The sequence below is a fragment of the Amphiprion ocellaris genome, chromosome 18 (assembly GCF_022539595.1).
Source record: "Amphiprion ocellaris isolate individual 3 ecotype Okinawa chromosome 18, ASM2253959v1, whole genome shotgun sequence".
NCBI classification, from domain to species: Eukaryota; Metazoa; Chordata; class Actinopteri; family Pomacentridae; genus Amphiprion; species Amphiprion ocellaris.
Window position 1 is genome coordinate 29,709,781 of NC_072783.1, and position 21,940 is coordinate 29,731,720.

General features: G+C 39.1%; 2 protein-coding genes across 6 annotated transcripts in view; both read left to right on the plus strand.

Moving 5' to 3' along the window:
• LOC111574788 (vinculin) overlaps nt 1–12,584 on the plus strand; it is a 31,755-nt gene extending 19,171 nt beyond the window's left edge. Inside the window, exons 6-21 of one of the 2 annotated variants that reach the window (XM_023279556.3) lie at nt 91–251; nt 2,676–2,769; nt 2,896–3,043; nt 3,615–3,768; nt 3,867–4,042; nt 4,666–4,856; nt 5,604–5,803; nt 6,908–7,036; nt 7,175–7,324; nt 7,478–7,586; nt 7,674–7,976; nt 8,062–8,186; nt 8,308–8,493; nt 10,352–10,555; nt 10,660–10,764; nt 10,875–12,584. In XM_023279556.3, coding sequence (XP_023135324.1) covers nt 91–251; nt 2,676–2,769; nt 2,896–3,043; nt 3,615–3,768; nt 3,867–4,042; nt 4,666–4,856; nt 5,604–5,803; nt 6,908–7,036; nt 7,175–7,324; nt 7,478–7,586; nt 7,674–7,976; nt 8,062–8,186; nt 8,308–8,493; nt 10,352–10,555; nt 10,660–10,764; nt 10,875–11,021 — 2,582 coding nt within the window. In that variant the 3' untranslated portion in view covers nt 11,022–12,584. The remainder of the gene's footprint in view (nt 1–90; nt 252–2,675; nt 2,770–2,895; nt 3,044–3,614; nt 3,769–3,866; nt 4,043–4,665; nt 4,857–5,603; nt 5,804–6,907; nt 7,037–7,174; nt 7,325–7,477; nt 7,587–7,673; nt 7,977–8,061; nt 8,187–8,307; nt 8,494–10,351; nt 10,556–10,659; nt 10,765–10,874) is intronic. The other variant, XM_023279557.2, reaches the window with a different exon arrangement.
• Nucleotides 12,585–13,651: 1,067 nt separating this feature from the next.
• Nucleotides 13,652–21,940, plus strand: part of adkb (adenosine kinase b) — a 112,478-nt gene continuing 104,189 nt past the window's right edge. The window contains exons 1-4 of one of the 4 annotated variants that reach the window (XM_035952542.2): nt 15,861–15,965; nt 16,101–16,227; nt 16,709–16,783; nt 16,887–16,940. In XM_035952542.2, coding sequence (XP_035808435.1) covers nt 16,103–16,227; nt 16,709–16,783; nt 16,887–16,940 — 254 coding nt within the window. In that variant the 5' untranslated portion in view covers nt 15,861–15,965; nt 16,101–16,102. Of the gene's footprint in view, nt 13,985–15,841; nt 15,966–16,100; nt 16,228–16,708; nt 16,784–16,886; nt 16,941–21,940 lie in introns of those variants that run through there. The other 3 variants (XM_035952541.2, XM_023279553.3, XM_023279554.3) reach the window with 3 other exon arrangements.

Here is a 21,940-nt window from a genome sequence, read left to right on the forward strand (position 1 = left end):
TTTTTTTTCTCGAGCAAATAAACCACTTCAGGGCAGTATTTTTAATAATAACATTAACAGCTTACTGTAAGTTCTGCTTTGTTATTCCAGGTATCAAAATTTTTGTGACAACCAAGACATCTGGCAGCCAGGGTGTGGAAGAGGCCTTGAAAAACCGTAACTTCACTTTTGAGAAGATGAGTGCCGAGATAAACGAGATCATCAGAGTGTTGCAGCTTACATCCTGGGACGAGGACGCGTGGGCCAACAAGGTGCGGACATTAAATGACTCTCTTTTCCTTCAGTTTGTCATGAAACTCACTTGCACACAGTCTTATAATACAGTAAATATACACAAGAAACAAGAGACCGCATTGCTTTTTGAGCTACTCGGAGTGTTTCAAATTGTTTTTGTGCATTATTTATTGAAAATAGTTGGAAGCAGTGTGGAGTGTCAAGTGTGTTGTGTCTGCCATCCACTTGCTCTCACACACTCCCAGAATACCTTGCTGGAGGGTGCAGACTGGAAAATTTATGAAGTGAGAATATTCCTATTCTGTGTATTTTCTCTTTCTTTTCTCGCAAACCATGCACTTTGTTTTGTCAGGATAGAATATGAGCTTTGATAGGCTTGAATAATGCTTTTGCTACATATAAATGTACCTACAGGTATCAGTAGAGTAGACATGCTTTAACTTTCTATGTATCTCTCTGTAGCAGGTTAAACTGTAAGGTTCTTTTATGTTTTTCAGCTCTGCATGTGCAGTTTCTTTCCTGTCCTGAGACTCTTTAAAATGTCCATTTCCTGTGTCACTTCTGTCTCTGATGACACTGTTTTTTGTTGCTCTCATTTGGTATGTCTAGTTGAATGTTTGTATTTATGTCGTTCTTCCTTTCTTTTTACCATTTCTTTCTTCCTTCACCCCCTGTAGAAGGTAAGCCTTACTTCTGCCGCCCCTTAGTTGTGCAGCAGCATGTCTGACAGATGAGTGTGCTGTCTTGTGCTTTGTGGTGCCATTGTGTGCTTCAGTTACGATGTTAAATACACTATCAACAGAGTAAATGAGCATTTAGAGAGCTTTTATGCTACCAGTAGAAAGGTGTTTATTGATTAGGTGTTAAACAGGTTGAACTGCCGAAATGTTGATCTATGCAGTGCTTTTTCAGATTTTTTTGGATTGTGTTTGCTTTATAACATGACATTATATCAACATCTGTGTGTCCCCCTCCTGTGTGAGTTAAACCTTGCTTTATCTTCATCCTTAGCTGGTTGGGTTATTGATTGACCTGACTCAAGCTGTATTGATTTTGGTGTCATTAAGGAGAATTCTCTGAGTGTTCATCCTTTCTTGCCATGAACCTCAGGTTTCTACTGATGGAGGAGAGCACATATAAAATCTGATATGGATTTTGTTGTATGAACGGCAACTATTTTGTTTTAAATCCAACAAATATGGCCCCAGTTTCCTCTGAAATCCTTTTTTGTCATGATTACTAAATATGCACTCTCACTTTACATGATCCCCATTACTAATACCATGAACCACACCAGATTAAATTTTTCTGTATATTTTGCCCCACCATTATACCATTCTGTGTCAATGACTGCATTTGTATTTGACATTAGTTTTAAAATCCTATCCCTGTTCATCTTTCACTTTGTCTTTTTTCACTGACACACCCAAACCCACATAGAGACACACACACAGGTGGTTACTACAGAACAGCAGCTGCATGTTGAGCATGTTTGAACAGTGAACTAATACACCCACACAACTGTGGTGACATCACGTCACACCTTTGTCCTTCCTGTTTTTTTTCTCCTCCCTCACTGAGCTCTATTACACCTCACTCCCACTTATTCAAACATACTGGTTCTGTTTTAGTTTGACAAAGCAGTTATTAGAGCTTTGACATGTTTCATGATGAGTATTTGTAAATCAAGCAGCGGAGGTTCGACTTGCTTTGGAAGTCTTGCTGAACTCTGCGGTGCACACTGAACCTGCATTATGACAACCTTGTGCTTTCTGATGGTTTTCTTTTAGTTGTGTCATGAAAAACAAGCTTATCATAATAACCACTTGTCCATTTGATCGGGTCCGACAGGACTCTGCTTTGTTTTGCAGACTTGGGCAATGAGAGGACTCATTGTCAAGTCAGCTGCTGTTGGACAGATTGTTGTATTTCTATCTACTCTGATTGAGATACAATGGAGAATCGTTTGGCTTTTATAACATGACACGCTTTTTATTGACAATTGAAAAGAATGAGCGAAACAGCATGTTCTACATGGTTGTGCCTGACAGACGTTAGCAATGCTGCACATTGATTTTTCTGAATGATTCTTTTACTGAAATAACTGAACAGTGGGGTTCGATCATGAAAATGACCAGAGCTTGGAGATTTTCCTGACCAAGCACCTGGAAAAACTGTGAATGAAGAAAAAGCCACTCCAAGTTCTGTCCCACTGAGTCATGACTGAATTCCTAAATAACAGTATATTTATGTGACATTACGTTAGCTTTATTTGCACAAAACCTAGCAATTTACATGAAGTGTCGGAAATCATCTCGTGCTTTATGATTTGATTAAACACATTATTTTTTTAGTTTTTTTTTTTTTAATTTTTTTTTTAGTTTAGTTTGGTTGCATTGATTCCCTTTAAGATATTCATTTATTCTGTTCCTTCACACCCAAAGGACACAGAGGCCATGAAGAGGGCTCTGGGGCTCATTGATTCAAAGATGGCTCAGGCTAAGAACTGGCTGAGGGATCCAAATGCTCAACCAGGTAATCGTCATCCATGTCCTCTAGCTTGAACAATTCATTCTGCTGCTAATCACGTCCTTATGCTCACGACCTTATTGAATTTAGTGACGTTATTGGTGTGCCTGACTGCATGTGGTTTGTTTCCAGGGGACGCAGGCGAGCAGGCCATCCGACAGATCCTGGATGAAGCTGGTAAAGTCGGTGAACTATGTGCAGGGAAGGAGCGCAGAGACATCCTGGGAACAGCCAAGACTCTGGGCCAGATGACCGACCAGGTGTCTGAGATGAGGGCCAGGTACAGTGCACACCATAAATGGAACTGTGGCAAGATAACCCCCCCCTCCCCACACTCACTCTCTACATATATCAATAGATAGTCTTTGTGTTCTGTTGGTGCATGTTTTCTAGATTCTTTAATTAAGTTTTTATTGAATATTGTATTAATAACTGTTCCTTTCATGCAGTAGTTTCATTTTGCATCCCCAAAGGGTAAGTGGTGTGAGGCAGTAAGCATATTAGAGGGGATTATAGTGTGTAAGAGTGGAAGTGATATCCCTCTGATATGAAATCTGATTGTCACCAGAGACCTTGAGTCATGGTAGATTAAAAGCAGCTGTCTGGTATTAATCCATAATCGACTCTAACCCTTGGTTTTGATACTCCTCTGAAAACTGAGAGATGCCTCTGAGCTTCGACTCAGAGGCATTAATTTAGGAAATACTATTCTTAAACAAGAGGACCGAAAGGCTTAAGCTTTGGAGAAATACATATGTTGTGCAGACTGGTGAAACCTGCATGTGTGGCCTTCAAAGGCACAGAGATACTGCAGTTTGATTGCATCTGTGTGTTTTCTTTGTCCGCCCCAGAGGTCAAGGTGCATCCCCAGCCGCCATGCAGAAAGCACAGCAGGTCTCCCAGGGGCTGGATGTGCTCACAGGCAAGGTGGAAAATGCTGCTCGCAAACTAGAGGCCATGACTAATTCTAAGCAGGCCATCGCTAAACGGATTGATGCTGCACAGGTGAGTCAATAAAATTTGGATGAAAGCATGAATTCAAACCTCTTAATGCAACCATTTTACAATGTTTTGATTGTTGTTTTGTGGTTTGTTGTCTGTAGAACTGGCTGGCAGACCCTAACGGTAGCCCAGAGGGAGAGGAGAATATCAAGGCCCTGCTTGCTGAGGCTAAAAAGATTGCAGACATGTGTGAGGATCCCAAAGAAAGAGATGACATATTGCGCTCTGTTGGAGAGATTGCTGCCATGACTGCCAAGCTGTCTGATCTCAGAAGACAGTAAGTTAATGACTGCCTGAAGTATGATTTACACTGAGTTTTCTTTTCTGAGTTCAAGCTGGAGATTGATTGTCCCCCATCTCGCTAAGCTAGCTGGTCTGCTTCCACGCTTTATCACAGTTGCTCAGATGCTTTCATCCTACTTGAATTATTTCAGTACTGTCCTTATAAACCCCCCTCTGTTTACCTCTGTTACTGAGAAACAGTACTGGAGTTTGTTTTTACATTTTCAGGAAAAATTTTATGTCCAGTCATGGTTATCAACTTGGTCTTCCAAATAATTTTCTGCCCACAGATCATGGAGATATTTACCTGTACCTCGTTTCAAAAACACCAAAACAAAGCTTATCATAAAATGCACGCATGACTTTTCTTACTGTGGGAGAACAGATTTCATACTACAGTTCGACTGGAACTGTTCTCATTCAGCCTTGTACAGGTGGAATGTGGATTTTTGTTCTGCAGCTGGGGTTGTAAAAAGTGTTCATCTGACCATATTTGTAGGTGAACTGCTGCAGCTTGTGGATCAGCTGGCAATGTAAAATCCCCTTTACTCAAACTGATTGATATTCATACCGACCTCATTTCAGCCATATCTCACTGATATTTTGAACTCCTTATAGGGGTAAAGGTGACACGCCAGAGGCCAGAGCTTTGGCTAAACAGATCGCAACAGCTCTGCAGAACCTGCAATCCAAGACCAACAAAGCTGTGGCCAACAGCAGGCCTGCAAAGGCAGCTGTTCACTTGGAAGGAAAGATCGAGCAGGCGCAGCGCTGGATTGACAATCCCACCATGGATGATAGTGGTGTGGGTGAGTCTGGCTCTCATCTTCCCCAACTGCCATGTCTTTCTGTGACACTCCTTCACATTCCTTCCACTGCTGCTGTGGCTTAACTGCAGACCATACACTTTGTGGACATGTTGCTTTCTACTATACTCCACATTCCATAATTATTTCCCAGCCATATTCTTTAGTTTTGGCGTGTCTCCACTTAAACCTAGACAATATCTTACATGTTCTCGGTTGAACTGGAAGCTGACTGCTCTGTCACAGAGAAGAGAAACAACATGAAATGAGACTAAGATATTTGGGTTTCTTTGCCCGCTTGCATTGATACAAGCAGCTTGGAAAATACATTGCTAATTACATCAAATTATGAAGTTTAACACTGGCATAAACAAGCCCACTTTTCAGTTAACTCATGTTAAGAGTGGAGCTGAATTTTTCTCGGTTTAATTTTGTATCATTTATCAAGAAAAATATAAAAAGTTCTTTAGTTCCAGTTTTTCCAGTGTTTAGTTTTCCTATTTGTTTCAATATGGATCAGAATTCTTGGCTATACGACAGATACGTAGGAAGATTAGCATTTTTCGCAGTTGCATGACATTGTGATGGTAAAAATGTTTTTAAAAACAATCAGAATCAGTGGACTTTCAGTATTAATCTGGTTAATGTTGATGCATCCAGAGGTAGTAACAGAATGTGAATTTTGAGTTCACCATCAAAATGCTTAATGTGAATCCTAATGTGTAAACATGTATGTGTGTGTGCTTCTAGGCCAGGCAGCTATCCGTGGCCTGGTGGCAGAAGGCCGCAGGCTGGCCAACGCTCTGCCAGGCCCATACAGGCAGGAGCTGCTGGGTAAGTGCGAGCAGGTGGAGCAGCTCATGGCCCAGCTGGCCGACCTGGCTGCCCGCGGTGAAGGGGACTCCCCTCAGGCACGTGCTGTGGCTCAGCAGCTCCAGGAGGCCTTGAAAGTAAGACGACTCAGACTCCACAGTCATTCCCATTCAGATTTGTCGCTTGACTGTAACAGATCAGTATTTACACCTGAAGACATGGAGACAGACAACAACCCCCTCTGCTGGTTACCAGTGGTGGAAGATATACAAAACTCAGACAAGAATAAAGCTCCGCTAGTCAGAATAAAGTGAAGTGGGCACAAAACAGTAAGATGTGCTCAAGTGTCAGAAGTATAAAAACTAGTTGTGAATAATGTAGCATGTCAGCAAGGAATTATTAAGAAAATAACAAGACAAGTACAATTAAAAAATGTTATTTTTTGCATTATAAGAACAACCCAAATATGAAATAAAAAGTAGGTCTACTATTGCGGGGTTTTCTGCTTTCAGATGAGTTGAAAGATTACATGATACAGATTGAGAAAGTATGACAATAATGTAATTCTGTAAAGTTCTTTTTATGGTTCCCTAGACCTCTGGTTGGTACCCTAAAACTTTGTCCAAACTTTATGTAAACTCATGCAATTAAAAGATATGGTGTTCTCACTGAAGTGTTGTGCAGCAAATCTGTAAATGTTTCAAAAATGGAAATGTACAAATATAACCTCGGAACTGCATTTTTACCGTACTTGTTTCTTAAAATCAGTTAGTTTTGCAGAAACAGAAACTCAGTGTTCCGGTCCATAAAGTTATGGAAAAGTTTCTGGTTAATGTACTACTTGATAAACTGAACATTCGTATTTAAAAAAAAAAATCATTGTTGGCAATAATTCTGTATGGAAAATTTTAAAACATATCCTGTAAAAGTCTCTAATAATTGTGTATCTTTGGATTATAGACTTGGTTCATTGGCCTCTATCAAATCGTGACTGAAATTTTGTGTTGGCTCTAGACTTATGATTTGCATTTTGTGCTGGAAGTTTCATAGACTTAACAGTTTATCAAAAAGCAAGCAGCACAGAAATCCATTTTAACCATTTGTTGCAGCCTGGATCATCTTCTCATGTGAACTTTTTCAGAGGATGTTGAAGCTCAATGAGAACACATCTGTATTTGTAATCTCAGTAAGACTCCATGAGGGTGCAGGAGTGCTGTAACAGCTGTTTGTCCTCCTCTCAGGACCTGAAAGGAAAGATGCAAGAGGCAATGACTCAGGAGGTTTCCGACATCTTCAGCGACACAACCACACCCATTAAATTACTGGCAGTGGCTGCAACTGCCCCGCTGGACGCCCCCAACAGAGATGAGGTCAGTGGTGCAGTCACCTTACTCCTCACTGTGATCTCACTGCAATGAGCCTCCTTCAGTGGTGTTATATTTATTGGCAGAGTGTTGTATTGTCTCCAGCAACCCTTTTAAATAATTGTTTTATTTGATCATGTGTAGGTCTTTGAGGATAGAGCTGCCAACTTTGAGAACCACGCCAATAAGCTTGGCACCACAGCAGAGAAGGCTGCTGCTGTTGGCACCGCTAACAAGAGCACAGTGGAGGGAATCCAGGCTGCTGTCAAGTCAACAAGAGACTTAACACCACAAGTATGTCATGGTTGAGTGTTTATATCTGTTTCTGTTCATGTCTGCCCTCCGCTCGCATCAGGAGCCACAGAGCTTAAGTGTTTCTTGCTTCTTGAGCCAAGTCTTTAGCAGTTGTCAGTGGACTTACAATTAACGTCTGGGATTGTTTTTTAGGTGGTATCTGCTGCTCGTATTCTGCTGAGAAACCCTGGCAACCAGGCTGCATATGAACATTTTGAAACCATGAAGAATCAGTGGATTGACAATGTGGAGAAAATGACAGGTAAGGTGCCATGAAGACCCTGATCACAGGTGAACACAGTTTGTTACCTCATGGTGTAACTCCCTGTGGTTTCCTATGGATGTTTAGGTTTGGTGGACGAGGCTATCGATACCAAATCTCTGCTCGATGCCTCAGAGGAGGCCATAAAGAAGGACCTGGATAAGTGCCGTGTGGCCATGGCCAATCACCAGCCTCAGATGCTGGTTGCCGGTGCCACCAGCATCGCCCGCAGAGCCAACCGCATCCTCCTCGTGGCAAAGCGAGAGGTAGAGAATTCTGAGGACCCTAAATTCAGGGAGGTGGTGAAGGCTGCATCTGATGAACTGAGCCAAACAATTTCTCCTATGGTAATGGATGCCAAGGCAGTGGCTGGAAATATCCAGGATCCAAGTAAGATGATGTTAAGAACATGTTTTTCTTTAGTATTTATGTGGAGCCTTCTTATGAGTAATAATGTATTTGTTTTCTTTGTCAGGTCTTCAGAAGGGCTTTCTGGATTCAGGTTACAAGATTCTTGGTGCTGTGGCAAAGGTCAGAGAGGCCTTCCAGCCTATCGAGCCAGACTTCCCACCACCTCCTCCTGAAATAGAGCAACTTAACGTAAGTCTTCTGAAAAGTACAACTTTGGATTTGGCATTTAATTTAAACCTGCCTGTTGAGTGTTCAAAACTACTTGTGCATTTTAACTGCCAAGCCATAATTATTTCAACATTTCCTTTAGCTTAATGATGAAGCAGCACCTCCCAAGCCTCCTCTTCCAGAGGGTGAGGTTCCTCCCCCCAGACCTCCGCCCCCAGAGGAGAAAGATGAGGAGTTCCCTGAGCAGAAGGCTGGTGACATGGTTAATGAGCCCATGATGGTGGCTGCCAGGCAGCTTCACGATGAAGCTCGCAAATGGTCCAGCAAAGTAAGTCAACACTATAAACATGAGGAGGTCATGATAGCAGAGATCTGATAGTGTACACCAGGGGTGTCAAACATAAGGCCTGCGGGTCAAAACCAGCCAGCTAGAGGGTCTAATCCAGCCCACGGAATGACCTTGCAAAGTATAAAAATTACAGAGGTGAAAATGAATACTTACTGTGAAAATATTTAAAGACATTGAATATTGCGAGATATGTGAGTCAGCAGCTTCAGTACGACAGAGTTTGGTTTGGTTGAACCCTATTGTTTTTGCACTGCCACAACTTTTCTGCATTTTTTATGTATAGATTTTATACATTTACAAGGCAGGGCGATAACTGAACCTTTTCCTTCATACTTCCTACTTTAGTTTGTGTGGTGTGCCAGGATTACTACACAGATGTGGAAATGAATGTAAATTTAAAATCATTTCTAGATCTTCACAAGTTGTTTTGATCATAAAGTAAAATACTATATGATTCAGTTCCAAATACCTGCAACTAAATGTTTTGTGCCTTTGTAGATACTGTGGTCTGTAAGGTGTAATGTATAAATGATAAACTAGAGGTATAATATTGTTAAAATTTCACTTGTGTTTCTTAAGAAATTTCAGCTTCTTGTTCATAGTGTTCTGTAAAAAGGTAGTTCATTAAATGAGAACATTTTCAGAATGTACTTTTTTGCACTAAAACAAAGGGGAATATTTGGAGTTGTTCTTATTTATAGGTTATTATGCTCTGATTTTACTGGTCCAGCCCACTTGAGATCAAATTGGGTTGAATGTGGTCCCTGAACTAAAATGAGTTTGACACCCGTGGTCTACACCATTACCACTGAAATTAGGATGTGATGTTAAAAAAAATCTAATGAGTGTATTTCAACGTAAACTGTTTCACAGTGTCTTGCACACACTTATTAGTCTTCCACACCTGCTACTCTGTATCATAATTAAGTACATTCAAGCCCAAAGTCCAGTACATTTGAGAAGTTTTCCTCTGTACTGTATCCAGACACAATCCGTTGGTCTGCTCTCAGGTCTGTTTAAAAGAGGTAGCTGGGGTCCAGGTGTCATTGAGAGTATGTGCATCGACTATCAGTTTTTTAAGCATGGCCAATGCTAGAGAATCACTATGATCTCATGATGAAACTGAATGTTTACTAGATATTTGGTCAGACAAAACCATCAAAAATCACTTATGTGCAAAATATTCCTCTTTTCTGTTCATCCAAAACAGAGACAGCAGCAACATGAAGCAGTGTTCCAGTTCTAAAGTTAGCTGTTGGAAATGTATACGTTGCATTTGTTGTACATTTTTAATTTGTAAAGAAGTACCACACAGATAATGACATAAGCAAAATTAAGTATTGCACTCACGCTATGAACTATCACTGTGTTTGCTTAAACAGTATAACGTTTAGCCTTTGTGAATGTTCTGTGTGAGTCTTTGCAACAACATATGCAGCTGTTGCAGATTGCAAACAACAATGTTGACACAGCATGCTGTTAATATACAGTAAAGTTTACAGCTGGAATGTGTACATTGTGAAATCCATCAGGATAACTCTTTGGTGCTCAGTAGGTTTGAAATGTTTTCTCCTATTGTTCAAAATATCTCCATACACAACTGGTCTTGTGATGTTTTTCCACAAGCCACAGCAGACTTGTTGTGTTGGTACTTGCCATTGCTGAATGTTATTGTTATTGTTTACTGCACCTTCAGTACCACAGAAAAATAACTACTGTCACATTATCAGAATATCGGCGTTGACTTAGAAGTATCCATTCTTGTATATAAAAAATAAACAAAGATTTACTTTGAAACTGTTTGCCTGACTGATTATTTCCCTGTTGTACATTACAGGGAAATGACATCATTGGTGCTGCCAAACGAATGGCGTTGCTCATGGCAGAGATGTCCCGCCTGGTGCGTGGAGGCAGCGGAAACAAGCGCGCCCTCATCCAGTGCGCTAAGGACATCGCTAAGGCTTCTGATGAAGTCACACGGCTGGCTAAGGAGGTGGCCAAGCAGTGCACTGACAAACGTATCCGGACCAACCTGCTCCAGGTCAGTTCAGCCATTCTAATCAGGAGCTTTTCACTGTTGACACACTGCATGTTGTTATTTTGATACATTCTTTGGCCTCACCTGTCTTTCTAATGCCGTTCCAGGTGTGTGAGCGCATTCCCACCATCAGCACTCAGCTCAAAATCCTGTCCACAGTCAAGGCCACCATGTTGGGTCGTACCAACATCAGCGAAGAGGAGTCAGAGCAGGTGAGCAGAGTCTTTCTTTTGAATGTGTCAGATCAATTGATTTTCATTCAAATCTGAGAAAATGAGCGTTCACGTCTCACTCATCACTGCTGTGATTTCTTCTCCGGCAGGCGACTGAGATGCTGGTCCACAACGCTCAGAATCTGATGCAGTCTGTGAAGGAGACGGTCAGAGAGGCCGAGGCAGCTTCCATTAAGATCCGGACAGATGCAGGTTTCACCCTCCACTGGGTCAGAAAAACCCCATGGTACCAGTAAGAGAAGGGCTGTTGTTCCTCTGCCCATGCTGGTTCTGTCCAGCCGTCCAGGAGGACATTGAATGGACAGATATATGCTTTATCAGAGCTATGATATCAGTGCCCCGCAACCTAATATGGGCAAAGTTTCTCTATTAGTCCCATTTCCTGTCTGTAACAGTTGCTGTTCTGGTAGAATGTAAACGATGGGACTATCAGTGTGAGTTATGCGTTAGAATCTCACTGGGAACGTCTTTTTTTTTCCTAAAGTGTGTAAAGAAAGGTTTTAAGGTTATTTTGACAAATCCCAGGAATATATATATTTTGATCAGAGGTTAGATTTCGTATAATGTAAGGGTGATTGTTTCTGGTCTCTCCTAAACCACAGTAAGTTAAATTTAAATGACAAGTTTTTCTCAAGAGACGTTTTTATATGTTTGTACTGATAATTATCACTATCATTCATTTACTTAGGCAAGGAAAAGCACACAAACTCGAGGAGTTGTTACAAGTACAGCACCGGCCTATGCACAGCACAGATTATATTCAGCGGTATTATGTCTGTTTACACTATTCTGTATTATGACAAGTGAAAAAGAAACACTGATCTTTATTTTACATATTGTAATGCAGTTGTAGCAGTCTTTATTTTCTTCAGAGTTCTGCCAAAGATATTCTACCATGATATTTGAAAGTATAGTTGTCTTTTTTTGTCAGCAATACATATTTGAGTTTAAGGACTAGTTTTTAGACGACTAAAAGCTAAAACTAACTAAAATTAACAGCAGGCAAAGCCTTGAAGTTTGGATTTGCCTCATTCAGCTCATTCTAGATATGTGTAAAGTTTCACATGTTGCATTGAGATTACATGTAATAAACAAGCTTGTGCTACACTATCAGGCCTAATAGCCAAAAGTTATCACTCTAATTTTAATAGCAAGCTCACAAAGCTTAGTCTCATCAGAGAGGCTCATCTCGCCTGCTGTGTTTTTCTCTTTATAAACACTGCACACAGTTGTATGTCTCGTTTATTTGTTGTGCACAATCATTTTTTTGTGATATATGAATTGCACACTTCTTCTAGGTAGTCAAGGGAACGACCAGGGCTTAGAGATGAAGCACAGTGTCTGCAGCTGGTGAAATCTTCATTTTATATTCTCGCATTCGTCTCAACCTGTCTTGATACACTAAAAATAAATGGCCACTATTTTGTGGCAACTGTAGTCGATACTTTAAAATATCTGGAGACTGTCGGTGTGAATGTGTCCTAATAAGTGTCCGATACCAACTGATGTGCCTTGCGAAATAAACTTTACTTGCAATTGACAACAGTTTTCATTTTAGGATGTTTTGTATCATGGTGTTGATTTTTTCAAAACACATGTTGTACATGATTCTTCTTTAAGGTTACACCGGATTCATGACTTTTACTCAAAAAATGATGCTCTATGCAAACCCTGAAAATGTTATTTTTTTTTTTGAGATCATGAAATTATGCAACTTTAGTTTGGTTTAAAGGGCCTGAACATCATTTTGCTTAGGCATTGTTCACATTTTTGTAATAAAGCATTTTATAGCACTTTGAGGCGTATTTGCTCTATATTTTCTGTTGCCGTATACTAATGCTTACATAGGCTGTATATATGTACAATTTATGTACTGAAGGATAGCTGCCATTCCTGTTTATATATCATTGAAGCATTATTTCTCTTGTTTGCTGCCATTTCAATGTGCATAACTGTACCTGCATCCTGTTACTGTCGAGTAAACCTGCCCATAAAGTGCAGTTCACACAGGAAAACCAACCACCACACCTCCAACACAATTCTACTTCTCATTTTTACATCGTCTCACTTTGTGAAAGTAAAATTAAACACAAGTAAATAATGTACGCATTGACTCAGCTAAATAATGGCATTAAAACTTTATTTTGAGATGAGACCAAATGCAGGACTTGCCTTGAGATTTTGTGTCTTAGTGGAGCATGTTTCCAAGCAAATGTGCAATTATTCACACAGACTGTGACAACTTCTGTGCATAATGAATTGTATTGTAGTGTCCTAAGCTTAATATTTAAGTTACACAGGTTTATTTGTTACATGTAATATTGTAGGATATTCACTGTAATATTTAAAGTAGACTTTAAGTTAGACAGGTAATTTCTTACTATATATGATATCATATGGTCTTAATCTATATAGTTAAATTAGTCAGGTAAATTTGCATAATTAATCGTATTGTAGGGTCCTAAGCTTAATATTTAAGTTAAAGAGGTTAATTTATCTTGCATGTGATATTGTAGGATATTTACTATAATATTTAAGTTAGATTAATTTATCTTGCATGTATTATTGTAGGAGTTTAACTGTAACATTTCAGTTAGACAGGTAATTTATGTTGCATATAATACAGTAGAATCATCCTTAATATTTAAACTTGCTCAGGTAATGTGCTCAGGTAATACTGAAACAGTGACTTGACAGGCCCCTGGAGACCTTTTTGGTGCATGACCCACAGTGACACATGTAAATATCAGTAGTTTAAGTATTGCATGAACAGTGCAGCTGCACATGTATGAACTTTGCACATTTAACAGCACTATGCATTGTGTCTCTGTGAAACATCCAGGCTGTGAACTCTGGATGAAGCAGGAAAAAACGGGAAAAGCACCGCGATAAGACGAGATAACTATATCTTTCTGCTCGGTATTCGAGCCTAATGCACACTGGCTCTACCGGGACAAAGCAACCAGCTGCCAGGACTCTTTCTCTGGACGTTATTTGTGTGTAGACTGCATGCTGGTAACCAAAGTCTCTCATCACCATCACCTAAAGGCAGAAGGAAGCTGCGGCTACTCTTCCCCGGCAGTTAGCGGCGGTTCCTCGGGCTCCGCTGCCTCAACACACCCGGTGCTGGTTCAAGAAGAATTAAGAAAATGTCTCAGGAAGAAGCGAACACGTCTTTGGGGAGGAAAGCAGCGTTAAGGTAACGAATTTAACCGACGACGTTTGTGTTTTCGGCGCAGCTAGCCGCCGTAGCTAGCCGCTAATTGACTCTAACGTGCGCCGTGTTGTGTTGAAGTGTCAGCGGCAGGAGCAGGACAGCGAACCTTTGAACGTTACATCGACTCACAGCTCACCCAGCTAAAACGCCGCTGTTTGCTTCTATTTGCGCATTATTCTGTTGTAACCGCAAACCACAGCTAGCAGGAGACCTACTGTTTATCACATGACTGGGACACAACGACCGAAAGTGTCGTTTTTAACCAAAATTTACGCGGAAAACCAGGTTGCTGGTGTGTAAAATGCGGAAAAGGTGTTGTTTTTAACAGGCTAGCAACAAACTTAGCTAAGAAGTCACACAAGACGACGATATTTCAATATAAAGTGTAATAATGTCGTGTTTATTCCTTTTTAAAATCCCCTAAATGTGACAAATTGAACGTGTCAGGAATACAGAAAATTGAAAAAATGAAACTTACACAGTAATGTGAAATATGAAAAATGAAAAATGAAAGCAAATATGTAAAAACAGAAAAAACTGGTGAAAATGTCTTGCAACGAAGACGGTAAGTCGCCGTTTAGTTTCTCAGTTCGGTGTTTTTGTCCATAATGAATGATGGAATGACATGATTAGAGAAACATGTGCATTGCAGTGCAGGGAGCTGCTGTGTCTTGTTGACATTAAAACACACTCAGATGCATTTTGCATAATGTGAAGGAAACTGTGCTGCGTTCACTGGACTTAGGAAAACTGAACCTTTCAATAGCATCGTAAATAGCAGAAACCAGTCAAAAAAAAATGATTAGCTTCTTTTTCCCGTGGGTGGTCAGGGGTGGTTTCTGGATTCAGAAATAGTGAAATGTAGGGACAGTTTTCATATAAAAATCATCTTTTACAAAAAACAAACCCGTGTAATTTGTTGAGTTCACGGTTGTGGTATTAAAATTTTTACAGTATAGCATTAAAATGGCATTAAAAAGCATTAAATTTGACTGGCTGATTTCTGCAGAAACCCTGTAATATAATCATAATTTATAATAATATATTATTATGTCAAGGACAAGCAATACCAACGAATTCTAGTTTATTTTCTGATGCTGCTAAATGTTTGCTTAGATGATGTTGGTATACTGCTGCAAACATGATGGAATTTTCAGTAATGTGTAATTGAAAAAAAACGTGCAAAATGCAGACTAATCTGTATATAACAGATTTAAATGTAGTGCATGTACGCCTGTGCTATTCAAGTCAACTTTTTTTATATAGCACATTTAAAAACATCTATTATATTGTGACTGCTGGCAGTGCTCATATAATAGGGGTCCAAACAATTTGTGAAAAACCCATTTTCAATTTGGAACTTCATACCAAATTTTATTTTCTCTAAATTAGGAGGCCCTAAATTTCCTTTTATTTTGTAATTACAGTGTTGAAAAAATCCCCTCAAAACTATCCAACTTTCATAAACAGATGCTTCTCTCTTGGTCATTAATCTACAAACACAATTTTTCCCCACATGGATACCACGTGGAAAAATAAAGACATCATACACAGAAACAAATCCTAGTTTTATTTATATATATTTTTTATATATATATATATATATATATATATATATATATATATATATATATATATATATATATATATATATATATATATATATATATATATATATGTGTACATAAAAAAATAGGGGACCACCTTTATTTCTGATTCTTTTCCATTGGTCCTGAATGCAGCATAGAAAGCTCGACAGTAATTGGTACATGTGTAGCCAATCGTAAGCCCTGGTGACACTAAGGCCCGCCCACTTCCTCCACATGCGAGTCAGGGTTGGCCAAAGTGCCGCTCCAGTTACTGTAGGTAGAAAGCACGTTGCTCTGACACAGAGGAGGAAGCTGTTGACTATTTAATCATCTGTTTGAGCTACTGAGGTTTCTGACATCATGCCAACACCAAGGTGAGGTCAAAATGATAATATCCTCCAGTGTTTACACAGTGAGCTGTTCTGTTGTTATGATTGACTTTAAAAAAAAAGTGCTGACAGTCTTTCAATAGGTTGATTGAAAACATTGATGCCTGACTTCTGTAATAGAGATGGATGAGGCCAAACTGCTGTTCAAGAAGAGGACGTTTATTCTTCTTTTTGGTCTGAACCAGGCATTTTTGATGTCCGTGTCCTATGAAAGTTGGTTAACCTGCCATAAAGGCTCTGTCAAAGGGTAATACTGAGTGTAATTTTCCTTCTTTGAATCAACAGATTTAGTCTGAGGATGCTTTCTTCTGAATGACTCATAAGCTACACAGGCTTGTAGGGGAGATCAGAAGCAAAGTAATCTTCTGTGCACACTTTTCATTTGACTAATCTTCATGTGAAAATCAGTTACTGCCAGTTTTACATTTCGTAGTGCAAGCTGATGAGTGATCTCTCCCAAAAACATAAAAGTCCATTCATTGTACTGTTGCAAGCTCATAAGTTGACAAATTGTTATTTCTGAAGCTTTGTCTTCTCTCGTGTTGTGTCCATGTTGACCGCTGAGAGAAGCTCAGGTAACAGAGTGAAACTTTGGTTCATCCTTCAGCGATTTTAGTCAGCAAATTGAAAACAGATGATTTTCTGCATCACAGCAGAGTGTTTGTTTCCTCCGATGGTGCTGGTTAGTGGGAGTCCGCATAATACAATATGTTTTTGTCTTCCCGCAGTGAAAACATGCTTTTTGGGATGGGAAATCCCTTGCTTGACATTTCAGCTGTTGTGGACAAAGATTTCCTTGACAAGTAAGTCTAAACGGCTCATTTGTTTCCACTTACGCTGTCTTATTTTTGTGTCTTCTCTGATCAAAACACATTTTTCATGTATTTTTTTACTCTTTCCTGAAAGGTTTGGCCTGAAGCCGAATGACCAGATCCTAGCTGAGGACAAACACAAAGCCTTGTGAGTCAAAAAACTTCAATCAGCAGTATAATGCACAGTGTTAAAATGACGTCAAACCAAATAAGGGATACACTGGTCATTCATACCCTACTACTCCCATCCTGACACTGTAAGCTACGCTCAAAATAGCCAAGTCATAAATCAAGCCGGGGGAACTGGGAGCCTCACAACTCCACATGGCCACGTTTTTCCAATCCCAAATCAGTGCCAAAGTGTGCTAAATTGATTTTACTACCTTGTGGTAAATGGGAGATTTCTACAGGTATTTAAGCTACGTGTTGAACTAGGTAAATTATTATTGATATTAGTCGTTTATTTAGAGATGGTTTTAGTAAGCATGCCCCTTCCTTTTCCAGGCCCGCCTCCTTCACACTGCATTCAGCAGTAATCCTATAGCCTTCCTCGAAAACGTGGCTGTGTATCACTGAACATAGCCCTGCAGTTTTTTTAGGAATGGAAGTAAACAAAAACAGAAAGATTAGCTAAAACCTGCCTCTTCCCTTCTGTTCGCAGACGGCTTCTTTGCAGGGAATTTCTCCATGTTAATTTTAGTGCAGATATAAAAAGTGCTCCATCTGTAAGTCACGTGATGGTGAGTGGGAGTTGTTTGAGTTTTCTTTGAAATTAGAAGGATTAAACCGTTTTCACATGGATAGGCAGATCAAATATTCCACATTGAGAATATGTAAATATTTAATGTGTGCTTTCCTTATATAATTGACTTTGAGAATGTTTTGTTTGTTTAAAATTATGATTGCATGATTTTTAATAATCCACTTGGTAGTAATAGAAAAATGTCTGAGTTATTAACTGCTTCATTAGGTTTTTGTGAGTTTTATTTGCCACATTTCACACCCAGTTTGGAACTTTCTTTCTTGATAAGATTCTCAAAAATGCAGTTATTGGATTTAGTTTTGCACCAAACACTTAGTTGCTCCTTTGTGTGTAGTTGGGTTTTTCACCACATTTCATTAAAACTTCCTTTTACATTAAAGACAACACAAACAATGGCACTGATGCTAGAGTTTCAGAGCTTTAGGAACAATTTCTCAGCATTTTATTTGGTCAAATATGGGCGATTGTATTGCTGCAGCCAGTGAAATGACCCAAAACTCCACTCAGTTTGCTTGTTTTGGAGCTTATCAGACACTATATGTAATATTCAGACACAGCCTGTTGCCAGATTACACACTTCCACGTAGTCCGCTCTTACAAGAGTGCAACAAATCATTTCTTTAGGCTTTTTTTAACCAGGGTTCCCCCACTGTGACCTAATGCTCCTTTAGAGGAATTCATTGCTTCCTTCTCTTGCACATTCACACCTCTAAGCTGTCCAGTTGTATCTGTTGGATGTGATAACTGCATTCTCATCTGCTGGACACTGAGCAGCTCCATTCAAGCAGTTTACTGTTAACGGTGCCTAACAAAACTTATGTTCATAGTCATTGTGCGTATCCCTGGGGTGTAACAAACGTGTTGAATGCATCCCTTCAACAATTTTAAAACCTGCACTGTGTACATTTGGGGTGCTGCAGCACATTTTTGTTTGTTACCTTTAAGTACGTGGCTTAGGGCACATCAGTGGTGGTAAAGGAGGAACAAGTGCTGCTTTTTCACTTTAAAAAAACAACCCAATTCAATCCAGTGGCTCTTTTTGTTTTGCCCTCTGAACCCCAAGCCATGGGTATTTGTTGCTCCTGTGACAATTTTACTGTCTGAGGGCTCATTTCTCACTGCAATATAAAGTCTTGCACCTCCATGGAAACAGCACAGCCATGGCTAGAAGTAAAGAGAACTCAAAAATATTAACTGTGCATTATGAAAGTTGCAATGCCATAATAATAAAAAAAAACTGTTTAATTTAAATTGAAATATTTATTTTGCATATTTTGCAAGTGCATATACCAATACTGGAAAAGCACAGTGGCTCTACATACTATAAATGCTTTACTTCATCATTTTTAATTTGTCTGCATACTTGTCTCCTCTCTGCATTGTGTAAACACTGCCTGCAGTTCAGTACAGTTAAGCAGAAAAATCTCAATTTTTATCACTTGACTGTGGGTTCTAGCTGAGTCAATAATGGCATCACCATTGTAAGAAGCAGCACAGAAATTTTTAGGTATTTAACTAAATCTGAATTGACCACACTGTTTATTATTGGGAATTTATTAAATGAGACCCGTAGAATAAAATGATTTTGATTTTTTTTTTTTAAATCACAATTTTAAGCTTAGATTTGGTTAGTTTTTCAGATTAAAAGATAAATGATGGATGAGGATCTCAAAAAGTTGAAATTTTTTTTACAGTTTCTGGCTGTGCCAAATGGTATAATTCTGTCAATTTAAAGAAAAACACCACCTTTTTAAACCTACCAGCAGGTTTTGAGGTTGAGAGGGTTTCAACTTCGGTCAGTCTGGATTATCTCTATTTGCATTAACTGAGCATTTAAGGAAAGCAACAGTGGCATTAAAGTCATTATCATAAAGCAAAAAGTTGAGCCAAATGGTTTTACTTGTTTTACTAACAAACAAAGAGACACCAGTAGTGTGAACATGTATACATTTTTATGAATAATCAATATTACTGCCTTACCTTAAAAGCTATTAAATCCTTAATGTTGAATGTAGAACTGTTGCTTTTTGCCAACCAAATTTTCTCGACATTGCTTCCAGGAAGTTTGGTGCAAAGTTGGGTGAGATGTTTTTGATGTACTTACTTAGTTTTTAGGTTGTGAGACGGTGCCTTGTGTGTAAATTCAAAGAAAGTTACAGTGCAGTAATTACAACACTAAGAAGCAGCAGAATACTGCATATAGAGTATAAAAACACATCAGTACATCAGATCGTCTGTACCTTACAATAGGCTACCTTGTCAGGTCTTGTTACTTGACAAAAGGACACATGTGACCTTGGGCGGCAGCAGCGGCACAAAGCAGCATCATCAGCAGCGTTGTTCTCCTTCAGCACAAAGGCAGCGGTGTTATCTTTAGCCCCACAGACACTGTTCTCTCCACATTCTGCACAAGGTCAGGCCAGGATTAACATGCAGCTTTGGTGGTTAATTCCCAACACAATGCACTTCAATGCACGTCCCCACTAATGCTAGACACAGCAGCAGGCCCGCCATCATTGTCCGTCAATTTATAACTCAATAAACATGCAGTGTATTTGTCACATTGCCTTTTAACTTAAAGCAGCACGGGTTTTTAAAAACTTTATATGCTGTAATATGAGCAACAGTGTCCTCTTCATGTTGTTTGGTGAGTAAAAGCATAAATTATGCAGCATGATGTGCAAAGAGGTCTTTCACAAAGTCATTGAAGAAGAAGAAGAAAAAAGAACTTGGCTGAAGGGTTGTGACAAATAACTTCATTACTAAAAAGGCCTCAATAGACTTACGAGTCCAGTCAACTAACACTATTGTTGTGCCACTGAATCTACAGAGTGTAACAGGATTCATTTTTTTCCCATCACCCTGGTGGGAGAGAGATCATTGGATGCAGTGCACTGTGGCCATGCCTGAATTCAATTATCTAGTCACAGCAGAGCCCATATAATCCTGTTGTGGCTGAGAAATTGCCTGCTGTACAGTAGAAACCATCTACATCCCTGTTTGTAGTGACTGGGGAATTTTCATTTAGCTTTTTAAAACAAAAACAGGCGCGGAAATATTTGATTGATGTAACATAACCAACAACAGTTTTGATAACTGATGAGTAGTTTAGCATTTTTTTTCCTGATCCATTCCAAACATCACTGTTTCCAGCTTCTAAAATGATAAGCATAGGCTTCTCACAGATTTTAGGATTCATAGCTGTGGACAAGACAAAAGAAACACTCTGAAGACGTCACCTTGGGGTTGAGGAGCTTGAAAATTCTGGTGATTATTTGCATTTTTTTTATCCATTTAGTAGTTTAATTGAAAAACAGTAAAAACACCAAATGACAAGCCAACATTAATTAACATCAAATGTGTCGTGAGAATGAAACAGAACAGAAACATCTCAACTCATATCACATATTCCAGGACCAGTAGCTGCAGTAAGGCCTTATAGAATACAAAAAACCCACATAAAAACCAAAATCAGCATTTTATGAGTGAGAGAGGAAAACAAACACATATAACCAAGATAACCATTTAATTTGTGTCTTACATTTAATAACATTATATTTCAATTGCAGAAATTTTGCAGAATAAACCTTTAGTCTTCATGTTGCAACTTCTTAAATGTGAATATTAGTTTTCTGAATCCTCCATGGTCATAAAATACATGTCTTTTTGTTTTGAACTCTTTATTGGACAAAACAAGTAATGTCAAGACTTCCACTTAAGTTTTCTGCCATTTTTAATCAATCAAATAATCAAGATTAATAGATAAATAGCATTATTATTTGTGTCAGTCGTATGATTCGTGGTTGTGACCTCTCAAAATATTTTCTTAACAATTTTTTTCTGATGATAGTAAATTGAGTTTATGTTTAATCGAACTGTTAATTAGACAAGCAACTAATTTGAACACATCGACTTATATTTTCTGGCACTTTTAACCAATTAAATGATCAAACTTATTGAATAATTAATGATTATTATTTATTTCACTCTGTCCTCCATGCAGGACAGCTGCTGCTTCTCAGTAGGTGTGTTTAATTCACAGCATACAGCGTGGTGGTTAGCGGGTCACATTGCAGTAAATGTACGGGTCTTGTACTGTAGTGGCTCGAATTTAAACTGTGATTAGCGAGCTGCAGTTGAAAGGGCCCGATGCTGGTTTTTCAGAAGCTGATTTGGGCGTTTTGATATCGAGGCATGGGAGGAAACCAACTAACCAAAGTATTGTGTTTAACTTCCTGCCTGCCTGCTGAGACGTGTTGAATTCTGTGTTTCATTGGGTGATTTTGTCAGATTTAGTTCAGTGTCTTGTTGCAGTTACTGCTGCCATCATGTGGCTTGAAATATAAGCTCCAAGGCAGGGAGTTTTTAGTGTTTTTTTTATGATG